Source organism: Lynx rufus, unplaced genomic scaffold (genome assembly GCF_022079265.1).
Source record: "Lynx rufus isolate CCGP_SWC_20201006 ecotype Redwood Valley unplaced genomic scaffold, mLynRuf1.p SCAF_27, whole genome shotgun sequence".
Taxonomy (NCBI): Eukaryota; Metazoa; Chordata; class Mammalia; order Carnivora; family Felidae; genus Lynx; species Lynx rufus.
Window position 1 is genome coordinate 8,703,817 of NW_025814842.1, and position 16,440 is coordinate 8,720,256.

Sequence of the window (16,440 nt, forward strand, 5' to 3'; positions counted from 1 at the left end):
TGTGGGTCTCGAACCTACAAATAGTGAGATCATGACCCTGAACTGAAGTCGGACGCTCAACCGACTGAGCCACCCAAGCGCCCCAGTTTCCATGCGTGATTTTAAATCCTCGCCTCTACGTATCTACGTAGCCATGCAAAACTTAAAGTACGTATGGGCCCTCAACGTACACAAACGTTACGCTCTGTTTCATTCTGTCCCTTGCTTTGTGGGCTCCCCCAGCATACTCCGGGTGCCGGTATGTGTGGCCCCAGCCCTGACGTCCTCGCCGCTGCTTACATAGCACGCAGTATGTTGTATCAGCATGCCACAATCTGGAGACCCGGTCTCCCAGCGACGGGCCCTGTTCCCAGTCTTGTGTTCTTCCACATGAGGCCTCAATACACATCCTAGTGGCCGCTCTGAGTCCCCAGAAGAGAAGCACTGCTGGGGTGAAGGGTAGGCCCACTTTCTAACAGACCTTGCCCTGGCTCCCAAGTGCGTGAGGGTTACAGCAGACATCGGGGCCAGTTCAAAGCCCCTGCACCGGCCAGCCTCAGGGGGCCTCTCTTTGCTTCATATTCTTGCTACACAACATTTCACTCGTGCCTCAGCCCACCAGATGTCCGGAGTAGTCTACACCTCCCTTGCCACCCCTGCCTCTCACGACTCACCTGGCTAACTCCTGCTCGTGCCTGAAGTGCACCTGAGGCATCCCCCTCCCGGGGGACCTCTCTGATCCTCATGCCACATCAGTGTCCCCTGCCTGCCCACTGCCCCCTGTCCTACCTCAGAACCCCCACTACCCTTTAGGTACTTCTGTCGAATGGCCGTCTCCCCACTAGGCATGAGCCCCAAGGGGGCAGGACCACCTCTGACCAGGCGACCACCATATGCCCAGTGGCCTGACTCAGCAGATTATGGAGCGGGTGAAAGAATGAAGGGAATGACATCTCATTCTTTCCAGAACTTTGTCCCCAGCAAGTTGGTGCCAAAGTGTAATTTACATACAGCAGAATTCACTCTTGGCTCATGGAAGTGTCCCGTGAGTTCTGGCAATCAAGACACAGAAGAATCCCATCATCCCCGCCCCCCCCCAGAATTCCCTGGGACCCCTTTGTAGTCTAGTCCTGCCCCCCACCCTGATCTGCTTTATGCCCCTACAGTCTTACCTTTGCCAGAATGTTATCTCCATGGTATCCACCAGGAACTGTGGAAGAAACAGCAGTAATCAGGAGGAGATTTATACTGAATGTAGGTTCCCTTTATGTAAACAAATGTATTTCAATACAATTTAATAACTGCTTTTATTTTTTTTTTTCTAAAGCTTTTATTTCTAAGTAATCTCTATACCCAGTGTGGGGCTTGAACTCAAAATTCCAAGATGAAGAGTCACGCACTCTTCCAAAGGAGCCAGCCCGATCGATGCCCCTAATAACTGCTTTGAAAAGAAAAAAAAAAAAAAAATCCAACTTGGGGTTTGTTTCTTAGCACCAACCATGTGGCAGGTTCATTCCTCACTACAACGCTGTCTGCATTTTCCAGATGAGGAAACCAGGATGTTCCAAGAAGTTGAGAATCCCACTCATGTTAAAACAGCCGGCTAACAGAGGTAGCCCTACCCCCAAGTTCGTATCTTAATGCCAAGCCCAGGACTCTTCCTTTTTTTGTTTTTTAAATTACTTGTAATTACATGGAGTGGAAGAAAGCCTTATTCCTTCAAAAAAGTATTGGTTTAGGGGCGCCTGGGTGGCTCAGTCGGTGAAGCATCCGACTTCGGCTCAGGTCATGATCTCCTGGTTTGTGGGCTCGAGCCCCGATTCGGGCCCTGTGCTGACAGCCTAGAGCCCGGAGCTGCTTCGGATTCTGTATCTCCCTCTCTCTTTGCCCCTCCCCTGCTCGTGCTCTGTGTGTCTCTCTCTCTCGAAAAAAAAGTATTGTTTTAGTCAGAGGCCTCCATTTGGTGATTTGGGGGAAAACAAACAAAAAAAGTACTATCCTTTTCTGTTGACAACGTTTCTTATTCTGTCAAGATGATCAAGGACAGGCAACCACCTGTCCTTCCTGCACCCAGGGGCCGGGCCACCTTGCCAGGGGCTCTAGAGCCTGTCTCTGTGGTGCTCCCACCAAAACGGGCTTGGTTCTGGTTCATTAGCCGCTGTGGTGCCGGTCCGGCCGCTGGAGCGGAGGGCTTCCTGGAAACAGCTTTCTAAAGAAATGACTCCCTTTCCAACGTGATGCTCTCTGCGTGAGGATTTGTGGCGTCTCCCACGGGGCCATTTGCCATTGCATCTGTCCGTGCCTAGCCAAACACGTGGGCCCAATCTGCTTTCCGTGACCCGAGAGCGCAGTGGCGTGTGTGTGCACGTGTCGGTCCGTGAATCGTCGTCCCCCGGAAAGAGCACTCCGCTTCGAGTTGTCAGTTGCAGTTTCGACACAGAGTGGAGATCCAATGCAAACCCGCCCAGCGGCACTTTCCCGGTACATTTCCAGGCCCAGCGTGGGTGGGGGGGGGTTTGATCTTGAGGGCCTTGCCTTTGTCTGCAGCCATGGTTGGGAGCGCAGAGGGACGCCAGTAACGTGCGGCCAGTGCCTCTGTTCGGTTCTCTCAGGGCTTCTGCGTGGCAAAAATCCACACGAGTACTGGCCGGGAACGCCTGCGAGAGAAACGCACCGCCGTCCGGGGATTCGGGAGCTCGGTCTCGGCCGGCACCAGACAAAACAGGGGAAGCACCAGGCGGTGGCACCGTGCGGTTTGTTAGCCAGGCAGCCATGCTTTTGACCTTGCTGTGGGTTACAGGACACAAACCTGAGAAGGAATCTGTTTATCATGTGGGGATTCATGCCATCCTTGACAGTCTGCAGTGAGCAAGATGGATGGTCTGCCACATCGGTCCCTCGCATGGGTGAATCGGGGCAAATTTACAGTACGATTTCTTTGCTGCTTCAGAAACAAAAATAACATTTGCTGGGTTTTATATCCAGTTGTACGATGACCCGGAGGTGAGCAGAGAGAAGAAATCCGATTTGTAGGATTCATATTGCCTTCAAGATTTATACGGATCATTTCTGCTGTTTACGTCTAGCTCTTTTACATCTTCTACAAACCAGCGGGTTGTTTTTTGTTTGTTTGTTTGTTTGTTTTAAACCAGAATTTCCAAGTTGAGGACACAGGTTTATGTGATGGTGGAACCCTGGTCCTGTTTAGGATGATAAACAGGTTCACTGGTTGAATTGAAGTTGTTCCATTTGGGATTTTTGCTAGGTATTTACACAAAACATCCCTTGTATTCAGAATACATCTCCCATCTTGTTGAGTTCAGAATAGGTCGTTATTCTGCGTCTGATCCGGGTTGCTATCTTGGATGTGACATGTCCAGCAAAGGACACTCCACTTCTATGGCCAATTGAAATTCAGTCAATACTCCATTGTCACATTTTGTCTAATCAGGTAGCGAGTGTTTTGGGGGCCACCCAGGTGCTCTGATGTCCCATGAGGGGCCTGCTTCCTGAGACTTATCTCTCTGAGGCCATACAGCCCAAGTGACAGGACCTGGCCTGGTCCCTGACACGTGGCACATGGGCTCTTGCTATGTGCCAGGCTTGATGGGAGGCGGTGAGAGGGAGCCTGTCCCAAGACACCAAGCCATCAGCTGACTTTACCTCGAATAGGACCTTAGCGCTATCTCACTCTGCGTTTTCCTCCCGGGCACAGCCTTTCTGTGTATTTGGTAATTAGGAAATGGCCAAAGCCTTCATTCCAGACATCCTAGGACTCCGATGGAGGCTGGGTTTCACGGGTGGCACGGGCTGGCGCTCCCTACTGGGCACCCGGACCAGGACAGAAGGGAGAGCATGGAGACCCGACTGCCACTCTGGCCCCATCTCTCCTGGTGCCAGCGTGTGTGACAGAGCTTGGCCTTCAGAAGCACGTCCTGGGGTTTGACAGGGAGCAGAGTGAGTGCTTCTCTTCTGTCGGTCCCCTCCAGGCTGGGTGCTGTGGAGCCCTCTGGGATCACAGCAAGAACCCACAGGGAGTCCCAGGACTCAGCACGGAGGGGGGGGGGGGGCCCTGGGGCCAGCGGCCGAGGCCTTAGGTCTCCTCTTCTGGGGCCTTCCTAACCACACGTCGTGGGCCACCCTCATTTAAAATAATCCACCCGTTCATTTTGTTCTGAAAATTAGGGACAGAATATAAGATGCAGATTATAGTTTAGCCGAGGACTTCTGAATTCTGGAATCACGGGGTCTCGCCGGAAGACGTCACGACCGTGATGGCCCATGGTTAATACGACAGCAGTTTCGCAACAGGATGCCCTTGTCTTAAGCCTTCAGATCCCTTTTGTTCAAACCTCTAGTTTTTCTTCTGTTGCGGTTTTCAGGGTTCTTGTTCGTTTGTTTGTTTTTTCATTTTTTAATGCAGAAGATGAAGTTTCTCTCAGGCCATAGACCCAGTGGCTCGCCATGCTGTCTTCTTGCACAGGCGTTGAATGTATTTCCTGGGTGAGGAAAGCAATGCTCATAGTGAAAGATGGCTATTTTCAGCCTCAGATTTTCGTGTTCTTTCATTACAGAAAGCACTCCCAAGACCTCTGCCAGCTGCAGCCCTGCGCCCGAGTCGCCGATGAGCTCTAGCGAATCAGTGAAGAGTTTGACTGAACTGGTCCAACAGCCCTGTCCCCCCATTGAGACGAATAAGGATGGCAAGCCTCCGGAGCCCAGCGACCCGCCCGCCTCAGACTCCCAGCCCGCCACGCCACTGCCTCTCTCGGGACACTCGGCCCTCAGCATTCAAGAGCTGGTGGCCATGTCTCCCGAGCTGGACACCTACGGCATAACCAAGAGAGTCAAGGAGGTGCTGACAGACAACAACCTCGGTAAGGTGCCCTCCCCGGCTGCCACGTTGGGGGGTGGCGGGTGGCTTCCTGGTGGTTTCTGGAAGAATGGGTGCAGGGACCAGCCAGTGAGTTTAAACGTTTGTAAGCCATCGCTAAGGACATAAAACACCCTCCAGTTGTGAATACCAGGGCTCCCGAGGGCGGTCGGTCCCAGCCTGCTCCCTCCCCGGCGCGCCCACCGGGACGTCTCAGCCAACGCCCGTGCGCCCTGACCAGGGCATGCCCGGTGCAACTCCCCGGTCCTCACGGGCGCTGCCGGGCGGGAACAGCATCCGGATGGCATGCTGGAAGAGTCCACAGACGGGGTTCGCGTCTCAGCTCTTCCTCTTACTGTGTCTGTGATCCTGAGCAAGCCACTCTCAGAGCCTCCCCTGTAAATCTGGGGCGGCAATGCCCGACGGGGGCTTATGAGCAGAAGCCATTGCTTCGCACCGCGCCTGGCAGCTAATAGTCTATTCCCGTCCTCCCTGCTGCTCCAGGAAGCCGGCTCCCTTCCCCAGGCCCTCCACTGGGAGGCAGTAGCGTCGGTGGAACTGAGTTCACCACCCCTCTCACTGGGGCTCAGCCCCAGACCCAGGCCATTTTGCTTCGTGCGTGCGCCACCCGAGGCAGCTCTCTCTGAAGCCTCTGGGGCACACGGGCAGTGGCTTTGTCTGTCGGAATACTAGGAGTGTTTGGTCATTTTAAACTTCCGTGCCCCCATGGTACAGCATTGACCAGATGGGATTCTCCTGGTCGTAGACACCCAGAGAATGGAAACAGCCTGTCCCCAAACACGCTGTCCTTACTTCCCGAGTGTAAAGGTCAACGGAAGGAACAGTGTTGCGTGCGGTGCGTGTTGAGACAGCCCCGAAGAGCGGCTGGAATTTGCAGAGGGGCCCTACGTGTCTGTTTCTCCCAGGAGATAGCACAAGAAGGAAGGAGCAGTGAAGTCCGGGGAAGTTTGTGTGGTGGAGGGGTTAGGTGGCCAACTTGCCTGGTTGAGGTTCTCTACCCCACCGCTTGTGCAAACCAGAACAAGGGAAGAAGCGATGTCAGCTGGGAACGTTTTTAATGAAGCTAATTCACAGAAATGAAATGGCTGTGAAGCCCCATATGTTCATCAATGATCGAAATACGCAGGGATTCCTAGACCTGGGTCCTCCCCTACCTTACAGTCCCATCACGAGTCCAGAGAAGCAGGCTCGATATCTTATTGCCGCCCACCCCCTCACAGGAAGTGTCGTTTTCTGTAAATGTGGGCAAGCGGCTGAAGACAACTCTGCCGTTAGCCCGCTGCTAAGTTGCAAGGTCGCAGTCGTGAGATCACGAGTGTGAAAATCTCCACCTTGGCCTTCCCGTCCGTGTCTCCATCCTTGCTGGAGTTTCAGCCGGTGTTGGGCATGCACCGCCAATGCCGTGTGATGCGTAAATCAGTGCTCTCAGGGGTGACACTTCTCCAGAGAGATGACTGCCTCCTCTTAGAGCAGGAACTTCCGGAAGAGCTCCAGAGCAGCGCCACCGTGGAGCTGAGAAGCCAGCACAGTGGTAGCTCTAGCCGGTCCTAGCTTCTCCGAGGAAGAGCCCATCTCCCCTGCTGGGGGTCTCTGAGTGGGCACTGAGGGGGCCAAATCACCGCTGAATTATGCAGCTGTCACACCCAGGCATCCTCAACCACTGGCTTGAGATCTTGAGACGTTCGGGGGTCAGTCTCTTGAGATCATAAGCAGAGTATGTGCGTGCACACACTTTATCGGGAGAGGGTAGGTAGCATCCCTCGGGTTCTCAAGTGGGTCTGTGACCCAAAAATGATTGAGAGCCACCGCTGCGAAAGCTCTAGAAGCAATACAGATTTCCAAGAATAATCCCCCCCGCCATACAACTGGGTGGGTCAAGCAAGTAGTAACTAGCCGTGTATACATGTATCACTTTCCTGACCATCCCAAGCTCCTTGGAATGTAAATGAGATTCATTTGCCAGATGAGAATTAGATAGAATTTATTTAAAACTACCACAGCAAAAATCTGGTGAGGACTTAGGACGCTTATAGGCCCTGTGAGTTTGAAATGCAGGGAACCACAGGTTTACAAAATCGGTACATGTATCCCTAAGTGAAAATGATGGAAACAAAAAATAATAATATCTCAAATCCAGTGCTTTCCAGGCTGTAAACTTCCACTTGAAGGGCTGCTCTTTTTTCTTAACGTTTATTTTTGAGAGAAAGAGGGTGCATGCGTGCGAGTAGGGGAGGGGCAGAGACAGAGGGACACAGAGCCCGAGGCGGGGCCGGAACTCCCGAACTGTGAGATCACGACCTGAACTGAAGTCAGACGCTTAATTCACTGAGCCCCCCGGGAGCCCCTGAAGCCCCGCTTTTTTACAAGGAGGTACTCCACCGTTGCTCACACCTGCCCTGGGAGCACAGGGGTGGTGTTTCCCTCTCGAAGACGGGAGCCCATGAGCCTGTCATCCGCGGTCACCCTGCCGCTCGGGGACCCAGGTGTCGTGTTCCCTACTCTGTGTGGTACCCAGCGCCGGCCTGTCTGATCCCAGTCTCCATTTCCGCCTAATAAGTCCTGTTAGTCATGTTCCGAACCCATCTGGTCATTCAGGTTGTGCCGCATTCTCATTTGCGCCTTCAAAAGTGCCGGCCCCTCTTCACCCGAGGCTGAATGGCTCTCAGAGAAGAGAAATTTTCTCTTGAAGCCTCTGACGAACCCAGCAGCCCTGGTGTCGCTGTGCTCTCCAGAGCAGAATTCCCTCTGATCGGCCTGGGGAGCGGGCTGCCCACCACGGCCTCGGAGAAAAGGCTTCGAGGAAGGGGTTGCGATCGCCTTTGAGCTCCAGTCAGCAGAGGCAGCTGAGACTGCGGGAATAGACTTTAGAATTGGAAATGGCCTGCTTTTCAGAAAAACAGCGCTAAGGGGCTCTTTCTCCTTCTCTTTCCTGCTGTGACCTTGGGTCAAGTGGCCTGTTTTCTCAGCAAGACCGGATAACCTTGCTAATCGTGAAAGGAGCCAGACAGCCCTGTGGTTTGAGGTTGTATAAGAGAGGGCTCCCCGTGTGCTATTAACCTCCTGAGCTTGGGTGAGGGATTAACCACCTCTGATAAGCGCTGCCGGTGTCATCCGGGCCTCGGTGCCTCCAGAGCCTGAAGGCTTTTTTGCGAGAGACGTCGTTGTGTGCCAGCAGCACGCGGGAGTGATACTGTCTCCGTCACCAGTGGAGTCCGTCACAAGTCTGGCTGAAGAGCTCTTTCTAACAAGTGCTCGCTCCGAGGCGGGACCCAGCTGACCGGACTCTGGGTCTTTCAACCCGTGCCTGAATTTAACCTTGTCCTTCCAGATCCCTGGGTCTCTGTAGTGACGTCTCTCTCCGTTCCGTTTTCTCGCCAGGTCAGCGCTTATTTGGGGAGACCATCTTGGGGCTCACCCAAGGCTCCGTCTCCGACCTCCTTGCTCGCCCAAAACCCTGGCACAAGCTCAGTCTGAAGGGACGGGAGCCCTTCGTCCGGATGCAGCTATGGCTGAATGACCCCAACAACGTGGAGAAGTTGATGGACATGAAACGGATGGAAAAGAAAGGTAAGCCCCGGCGCCTGCCCCGGCTCGTTGCTTTCTCGTGTACAGACGCGCCGTCGCTTCTAAAGCCTTCGCGCAGAGCAGCGAAGGGCACTGATCTGTGGCCGAAGGGCCCTCAGGCAGGGCGGGATGGGGGGGGTCTCTTCTGACAATTATCAACGGAGGAGTACCTAAGAGGACTGGGAAGGTTTGTGACTTTTCTACCCAGCCGACTGAACCCAAATACGTTTTAGCATTGAGGGGGGCACTCCGAGAGTTCCTCATGGTCGCCCTGGCGGTCAGCGTAGCCCTTTTCTTGTGTCAGGCCACCAAGAAGCGAGCGTCACAGCACTCGGTGGCGGCCCATTTGTTTCTTGTCTTTGCCTTGCTGGGCGCCTGGGGAGCTCTGTCTCTTGCATGTGGACCACCAGCCAGGGCCTTCCGTCTCCCGTCTTATCGGAGGGCTCATTTATAAACACATTTGTAGATAAGGAAACCCGCGTTCAGAGAAGCCAGGTGCCTCCGTTAAGGTCACCCCGCCTGGTCACCGGAACAGCACATTCCAGCCAGAACAGATCCCTCTTGCTGTTACTCTATGGGCTGTGGGGCTGCGTGGGATTAGCCTCCTTGAGGGCCAAGCGTGGCTGTTCTTTCCGTGCGCATCTGGAGCCCTCTCGGACGCTGATCGGCATTCTTCCCGCACCCCGGAGGCCACAACACGGGAGAAATCCCAAAGCAGGGGCACCTTGGTGGTGGCAAGGAATGTCTTCTCTGTCTCCTGGTCTGTACTGGTACCTGCTGCTCCTCCCCGCGGAGGGCACGGTGGCCTGAGCTCACGGAGTGGTCGAACCCGAGTCCCTCAGATGTGGGAACGAGGCACCGCCCACCCACGTGGCTGAGGCGTGCGTGTCTGAGCCGGGGGCCAGGCACCAAGCCCAGGCTCGCGTCCCGAGTTCACCAAGGGAGTCTGCTGTTCGCCGCCGGCCTAGGGGCACTGTTGTCACCCAGCCAGGGCTGGAGCTCCAGGAGGAAGCAGGCACCTCTGACGTCTCTTCCCAGAGCTCTGTGGGGTCAGGCCTTGTCTAAGGACGGAGACTTCGGGTCCTGAGGCTCCTGTTTGGCGCGGTGCCCAAACTTGACTCAGTCCACACAGCTCTGTCTAGCGTAGGCATATTATCCAGGAGAGATGAGGCCCTCGCGTTATGAGACTTGTCTGGTTTCAACCGCTGGCCTAATAAGCAGGGGGCCGGCACCCGCACTCACGGGCCATCGGGCTCTGAAGCTGGTGCTCTCAGATGTGTGTTGTGCGGCCTTCTGTCCAGAATCAGCCACACTGGGGCCCTGTGCCCAGGCAGCAGCCTTCCACCCCACCCAGGGCCCTCCAGTGGACCCTGGCCTGCCTCCCGGTGTGTAGACCACGGCTCTGCACAGGATGTGACGCCTGGTGCCGCATCACCCCCAAAAGTTTTTTTAACATTTCCCCCTTGGGGAAATTTCAAATAAAGACGTAGAATGGCATCGTGAACCCCATATATCCATCACCGAGTTGCGACACTTATCAGTGCTCACCCAAGCAATGTTAGAGCTCTCTGCGTTGTCAAGGGGCGGGGCCTGCCACCTTGAGCTCCATGAGGCCGCCGCGCCCTGTGCTGGGGAAGCCCCTCCCTGTGCCCGGCCCTCCGAGGCCACCTCCTGCACAGCCTCCCGTCGCTGCAGGTGTCAGGAGGGGGACAGCCCTGGTTCTACCACCCTGGCGTGCTTCTCCTAGGCCACTAGGAAAGGACCCTTGCCCCCACAGGTAGATCTCTGGGGGGCGGCACAGGCCTCCTTTCCGCACGGGCTCTGGGCGCCATCTTGTGTTACAAAGGAGTTACTGTTTCAGCCAGGCCCAGGCCCCTCCCCACGTCCCAAGTTCCCGAAAAGCGGCTGTGGCCCCACTGTCTTCTCCCTCTAGTAGGGATGCTCACTGGAGGAGCCTTCACCACAGTGGGTGACCCCGAGCACAGCACTTCCCTGGGATTTCTGCCGATTACCGGCCGTCCACCCAGTGGGAGCGGCCGGCAGACCAGGCTCATTTCTTTCTGGCCACTCACAGTATGATTTTCGTTTTCTTTGGGGGAAGATTTGCCTTCTCAGCTGTGTCCTAGGTCAGTCATAAAATGGCAAGTTAGTTAAGTAACTCCTTAGTCTAAGTGTCTGCATCTGTAGAAAGGGGATGGTAATATGACCTCCTTCAGGTTTGTGAGCATTAGAAAGAATGTACGGAACTTAACCCCCAGCACACCTAAGTGCTCCGTATGTCACAGTTTTTAAAATAAGTTGGGTTCCTCTAAAGCAGATGAAAGTCCATCATGCTCCCAGGCTGGACTCTATGAAAAAGTGAGCACCGGGTGATCCAGACTGTGGGGTTCACACGTGCGTCATGCTTCCCTCTCTTCCAGAAAGATTTTGCTGCTTCTCCCGTTAGCTCGAGTCTTTTATTGCTCTTTTTCCTTCTTCATAAACTTTTGTCTCCATCCTGGTCTGCCTTCTTGCTTTCCGTCCCTTCACGAGACGGCCCTTGAACCAACCTGTCCACACAGCCACCAGCCCCTAGACGTGCGCCCGTACAGCGTGGGCTAGCTCATCGGTATCTCTTCCTGGTGGCTACAGATGGACCCTGACAATCCGTAGTCTTCTCCTGTAACATTTTTTTGAGACCTGAACATCAGTGCCGCTGAAGGGTGTGCTCCGGTGCTGCGGGGCCGGGGCACTGGCCACCATCAGGCAGCTCGAGGCAAGCAGCACTGCCCAGCACGGACTTGGGTCAGACCTCAGTCCTGCCACTTACCAGTTGTGTGACCTGAAGCCCAGCATTTCGCTTCTCTAGGCCTCGGTTTCTTCCCCTGTACGCAGGGGCGGCAATGACCCCTCTCCCACCGCATACGTGGGAGGATCCCGTCCCAGATGTTGGCCACTCCGCTCCTCCTATTCAATAATATTACCTCCCATCTTCCATCAGTTTTAAGAAGTTTTCAAGGATTTGCAGACTCTATTCCAACCAAGCTAATCCACTAGAAAGATCACTATGGATGACTTATTGGTTCAAGCCCGAATGGTTTTTAACTTGAAGCATAGCTGGGGACAGGTGATGCATAAGGACAGACGGGGCAGATGAAGCCCCAACAGCACAGAGAGAACAGAGAACTTGAATCTGGAGGCGCGTCCCCTTTACTTCACTGCTGCCCACTGCTCCCCCTGCAGTCCTTCCACAGTAAAAATCCAGATCAAGGGCACAAGGACCCTGTTTGTCCCCAAAAGCAAGGGCAAGGGCAAGTCCCCCAGGGCAGGTGCATGTTCCCTGAAGCGCCGAGCCCCCTCCAGCCGCCCCCCACCCCCGCACTACTGGACTTTTTCTCAAGACCATGGCCCCTGGATTGCTGCCTTCCTCCGTACCCACGTCCCACCTCATTCAGGGGTGTTTTAAGACCCTCAGACCCCGTCCAGGGCCAGGCCTCAAGTTCTTTGATCTCCTTAACCCTGGGCTTTTCCCCAAGTCTTGCTGTCACCCACGACTACTCTACTTCTCAGAGACTAAATTCAGGCACCCCACTCACTGACTACGTTCTTCTGCTGTCCTTCTGTCTTTCCATGTCTCTCGTGTTTCATGGCTCATTCTGCCTCCAGGCCCGCCGATCCCTGTTCCCACCCTTGTCCCCATCATTTTGCTACCTGGTGCCCTTACCTCCTCCTGCCATTGTCCCAGACACAGCCATCTCTCTCCCGCCTTCCCATTCCCCGTCCCCCTGCAGATCCCAACCTCGGGTTCGTGCTCTGCCTGTCTTCTCCACCGCTCTCCTCTACCCCTCCAAGACTCCTTCCTTTCCCATCACTTCAGATCATCACTCCTGCCTTCCTACTTCAGCGGGAAAATGCCAGCCACCAGCCTTCCCCGCCACAGCCCCTATAAGCTCGTCTGTACCTCCAGCCCTCCCCGCCTGTCCTGTTCAGACGCCATCCTGGTGCACCTGCAACGATCATCTCTCTCACCTGTACTGCCAGCTCTCGCCCCTCAGCTTGGAAACACGATCAGCTCGCTCTCAGCTTCAGATCCACCCTCGGCCCTTCTAGAAACTATCCTGTCTCTCGCTGTTCTTTTACATTCAAGCGTCTTAAAATAGCAACTCGTGCTCACTGCCTTCACCTCCTCACCTCCCGTTCGGTACTCAGCCTACAGCCACCTGGATTCTTCTGCTCCCACAGCCCCGCTCTGCCTGCTTCCCCCCCGTCTCTGGTTATCTCCTAAAGCCAGAGGGTCTCCGGGGTCCTTGTCAGACTCACTGCAGCACTGACACTGGAGATCTCATCCTCTCTCCCACCGTTGTCTCCTGGTTTTCCTCCCACCTCTGGATCCCTCGGGGCTGCTTCTTCGTGGGGGCGCTCTCTGCCTGTGGATGTCCCAGGGTTCCGTTCCCAGCCCCCGTCTTTCTCACCGACGGCACGGACCACAACCACAGTTTGTGTTCTCGTGGTCCAAAATCCCTCTCTCTGGCCCAGCCGTTCTTCTAGGCTTCGTACCTACCTGTCTCACTGCCCACAGGCCATCTCCAGGTGGGCAACCCAGAGACCCCTCCGACTCCACAGTTCCAAGACGAGCCACCGTCCTCTCCCTTCTTCCGTGGCGCCCAACCCAGAGACACGAGCACCCTCCTCACTTCCCAGCCTGGGGCCGGGGGCTCCTCCGCCCTCCTCAACCCTTCCTGCGTCAGCCCCCCCCCCCCACCGTCCTGTCAGCTCTGGCCCTTTCCATCTCCACACCCTCTGGACTTTTCTCCAGTCCCACCACCACTGCCCCAGTTCAGATCTTTTTCATCTTACCTCCTAACGGAGCACCTTCCTGCCAGCCCTGCCGTCCGCCCCATCCTCCAAACTGTAGCCAGAACAGCCTTTCCAAAACGCGTGCAGTTGGTCAGACCATTCCCGACTAAAACCTTTTCGTTCCTCCCCTCTGCCTCTGAGGTAAAGTCCAAACTTCCAGCCCACCCCGGCACTGCCCGTCTCCCCGGCTCCTCCCTCCCCCTCCACACCCCAGGCGCACGCGGGCACGCGCACGCTCACACACATACACACTCTGGAATTGTGCTGTCTCGTGCCCTTGTGCCCTCTTTTTTACACCTGCCGGTCCCACTTTCCAGGACAGTCTCCTACCACCTCCTACCTCATCCTCTCTTTTTCTGGTTAATCACCCTTGGCCTTCAAGATCCAGCCTACACACCATCTCTCCTGGGAAGCCTCCCTTGACCCCTCCCCGGGCTGAGCTGGGTACCTCCCTCCCTTGGTGTCTCCCTCACCGCGCTTCCCCGGGGTCGCCGGTACGCTTCCCCGCGTCCCCCGCCGAGCCGCCGGGCAGGGCCAGCCGGCGACGTCGTGTTCCCGCAGAGCAGGCGCTTGGCGAACGTGGGCTGGGTTTCGGAACGGTTCTGGCCCAGGGGTTCCGAGACGCTCTTGGAAGAGCAGGGCCGAACGGCCGGCTGCCACGACGTACCCACGAGTGTGAGCCGGTGGCGCTCTTGGGGGTCAGGGGCCCGGGCTCATCTCCCGGCTGGGCCTGCACCTCAATCCGCCTTCTCTCCCTCCCTCAGCCTACATGAAGCGGCGGCACAGCTCGGTCAGCGACAGCCAGCCCTGCGAGCCCCCCTCCGTTGGCATCGACTACAGCCAGGGCGCCAGCCCGCAGCCCCAGCACCAGCTGAAGAAACCCCGCGTGGTGCTGGCTCCTGAAGAGAAAGAAGCTCTGAAGCGAGCGTATCAGCAAAAGCCATACCCGTCACCAAAAACCATCGAGGAACTCGCCACCCAGCTCAACTTGAAAACCAGCACCGTCATCAACTGGTTCCACAATTACAGGTACGTCCCGGCTTGGTCCGTCCCTCGGCGCCGTCAGTCCGGGCTCCGAGAGAGCGGTGCGCCGTCGGCCCTTGGGAGGCGGCCCGTCTGTCCCGCAGGGAAGGGCCACGAACGGCGCAGCGGGCTGACGTTCTGGGGACTTGGCCCCGGCGGGCTGGGGACTGAAAGCCTGGTGCCGGGTCGGTTAGTTTGGCTTTTTATGTTCCGTTGGAGTTTTTAGCTCCCAAGGTGGAGGATCACGTCACTAGGGACAATCCACGTCTGTCTGCTGTGCCAGGAAAACGAGATCACTTAGTGAGGGAGAGCGTAGGCGGCCGCGGTTCCATAGCAGCGAGCATGTCTTAGTGCAGACCCAGAGGTTCTTTTACAGCATTGTCTTCCAAATCAGCCTGATTTGTTTCGAAATGAACTAAATCCAGTCAAATTAATGAGATTTATTGAGCACCTACCAGATCTCCAGACACTGAGCCAAGTATTTATTTTGAGAGAGAGAGAGAGTGCACGAGGAGGGGAGAGGCAGAGAGAGAGAGAGAGGAGAGGGAATCCCAAGCAAGCCGCACATCGTCATTGCAGAGCCCGGCGTGGAGCCCCATCCCACGAACCAGAAGATCAAGCCCTGAGCCGAAATCGAGTGGGACGCTTAATCAACTGAGCCACTCAGGTGCCCCTTACCTGCATTTTACAGATGAAAGACATAAAACTCACTCAGATGAAATACCTGACCTAGGCATGTCAGCTTAGGGCCTAGTGCTCTCCCGTAGAATGAAGCCGACTGGGGTAGAATGTTTGGATTAGGTCATGACACCCACATACAATGAATTGTCGATCGCAGCTGCAACCGAGACTTCCTGCCGCTAGAAACCGGGACTTCCCGGTGGCCTGATGGAAATCCCTGCTTGTTTAATGCCCTGAAGTGACTGTCTCAAACTGCTGGTTGTCATCAGAACATCATTTTCTCTAGGGCCCAACAAAACTGAGTCGGGGGCTCCTGGTTCTACCCAGGGGACAAGCACACGCAGGTGGCCAGTGCGGGTGGAGCCCTCATGGTTACTCACCTGAGACAGGTGTCGGGCAACAGAGTGTATCCCAGGCAGCCGGGGACCGCAGGGACTGGTGTCTCGGACTGGGCCCTGCCTTACCTGTTAGGTTCTGCTGCAGCTTCCCAAGCCGCCCTGGTAACCACCCCCCCTCCCACCAGGTGCTAAACAAGGTGGGGACTTTGAAAATATTAGATGGGACCCAAAACAGTACCTTTATTGCCGGTGAAAGCTAAGTAAGCATTTGTAGCTTAGTGTGAGAGCCAGACAGACCTGCTGCCTGACCCCTGGAACCAGGCAAGGGGAGCCACGATGGCAGCACTGTCCCCAGCCGGCCTCCCGGACGCGGCCTGGCTCCCACGAGGACAAAGACGGTACACGAACTGAGCACAGCCAGCTTATTCATCCTCAATGTACAGATGAGATAAGAACAGAGGCAGAGCGAGGCTAGCAGTTGCAATGGTGGAGCTCCCTCCACCTGGACGGAAGCTCTGAGAGCGGGAAACAAGTGAAATGAAGGCGAAGGAACGGAATCCTGGGCAGAGGATCACCGGAGCCTCTCCCCGCCAGGTGTTATGCAATCCCATTTTTACTTTCTAGACACAAAGGTGCATTGGAATGTGTTCTTTTGGGTCTTCTGCAACTATGTTCGCTTTTTTTTTTTTAATATTTATTTTTGAGAGAGGGACACACAGAGCATGGGGCGGGGGGGCAGGCAGAGAGAGAGAGAGGGCGACACAGAATCCAAAGCAGGCTCCAGGTTCTGAGGGGTTTGAACTCACAAAGCTCGAGATCATGACCTGAGCCAGAGTCGGATGCTTAACTGACTGAGCCACCCAGGCGCCCCAAGCGACGTCCACTTCAGTGCAAGCACGGGAACCCTGGAGACGGCAGAGTTATCTGGGTCGGGTTGCCACCTGTTACCCAAAACACCTCCAAAACATTTCCCCTGGCCCTGCTGGGGTCACCTCGTTCCCCAGACCCTCCCCTACAGGCCTCAGCTGAACGACAGTCACTGCCTCCTGGCCCGGGGCACGCTCGCGCCCGGTTTCTTAGCTTTGGTCACTCGCCTTCCTGACAACTGTGTAACGCCCATCACAG

The 16,440-nt window shown here is 55.7% G+C and overlaps 1 protein-coding gene across 12 annotated transcripts in view; it reads left to right on the plus strand.

Annotated features, from left to right (window-relative positions):
• The window catches only part of CUX1 (cut like homeobox 1), a 368,307-nt gene that overhangs the window by 321,444 nt on the left and 30,423 nt on the right, over window positions 1–16,440 (plus strand). For 5 of the 12 annotated variants that reach the window (XR_006964038.1, XM_047089156.1, XM_047089157.1 and 2 more), the window contains 3 exons: window positions 4,554–4,856; window positions 8,252–8,440; window positions 14,038–14,302. The exons of 3 other annotated variants lie outside the window; for them this stretch is intronic. Coding sequence is in view for 8 of the 9 variants with exons in the window: in XM_047089156.1 (XP_046945112.1) it covers window positions 4,554–4,856; window positions 8,252–8,440; window positions 14,038–14,302 (757 nt within the window). In the remaining variant the exon portion in view is untranslated. The remainder of the gene's footprint in view (window positions 1–4,553; window positions 4,857–8,251; window positions 8,441–14,037; window positions 14,303–16,440) is intronic. 4 more of the 12 variants (XM_047089151.1, XM_047089152.1, XM_047089154.1 and 1 more) reach the window with 1 other exon arrangement.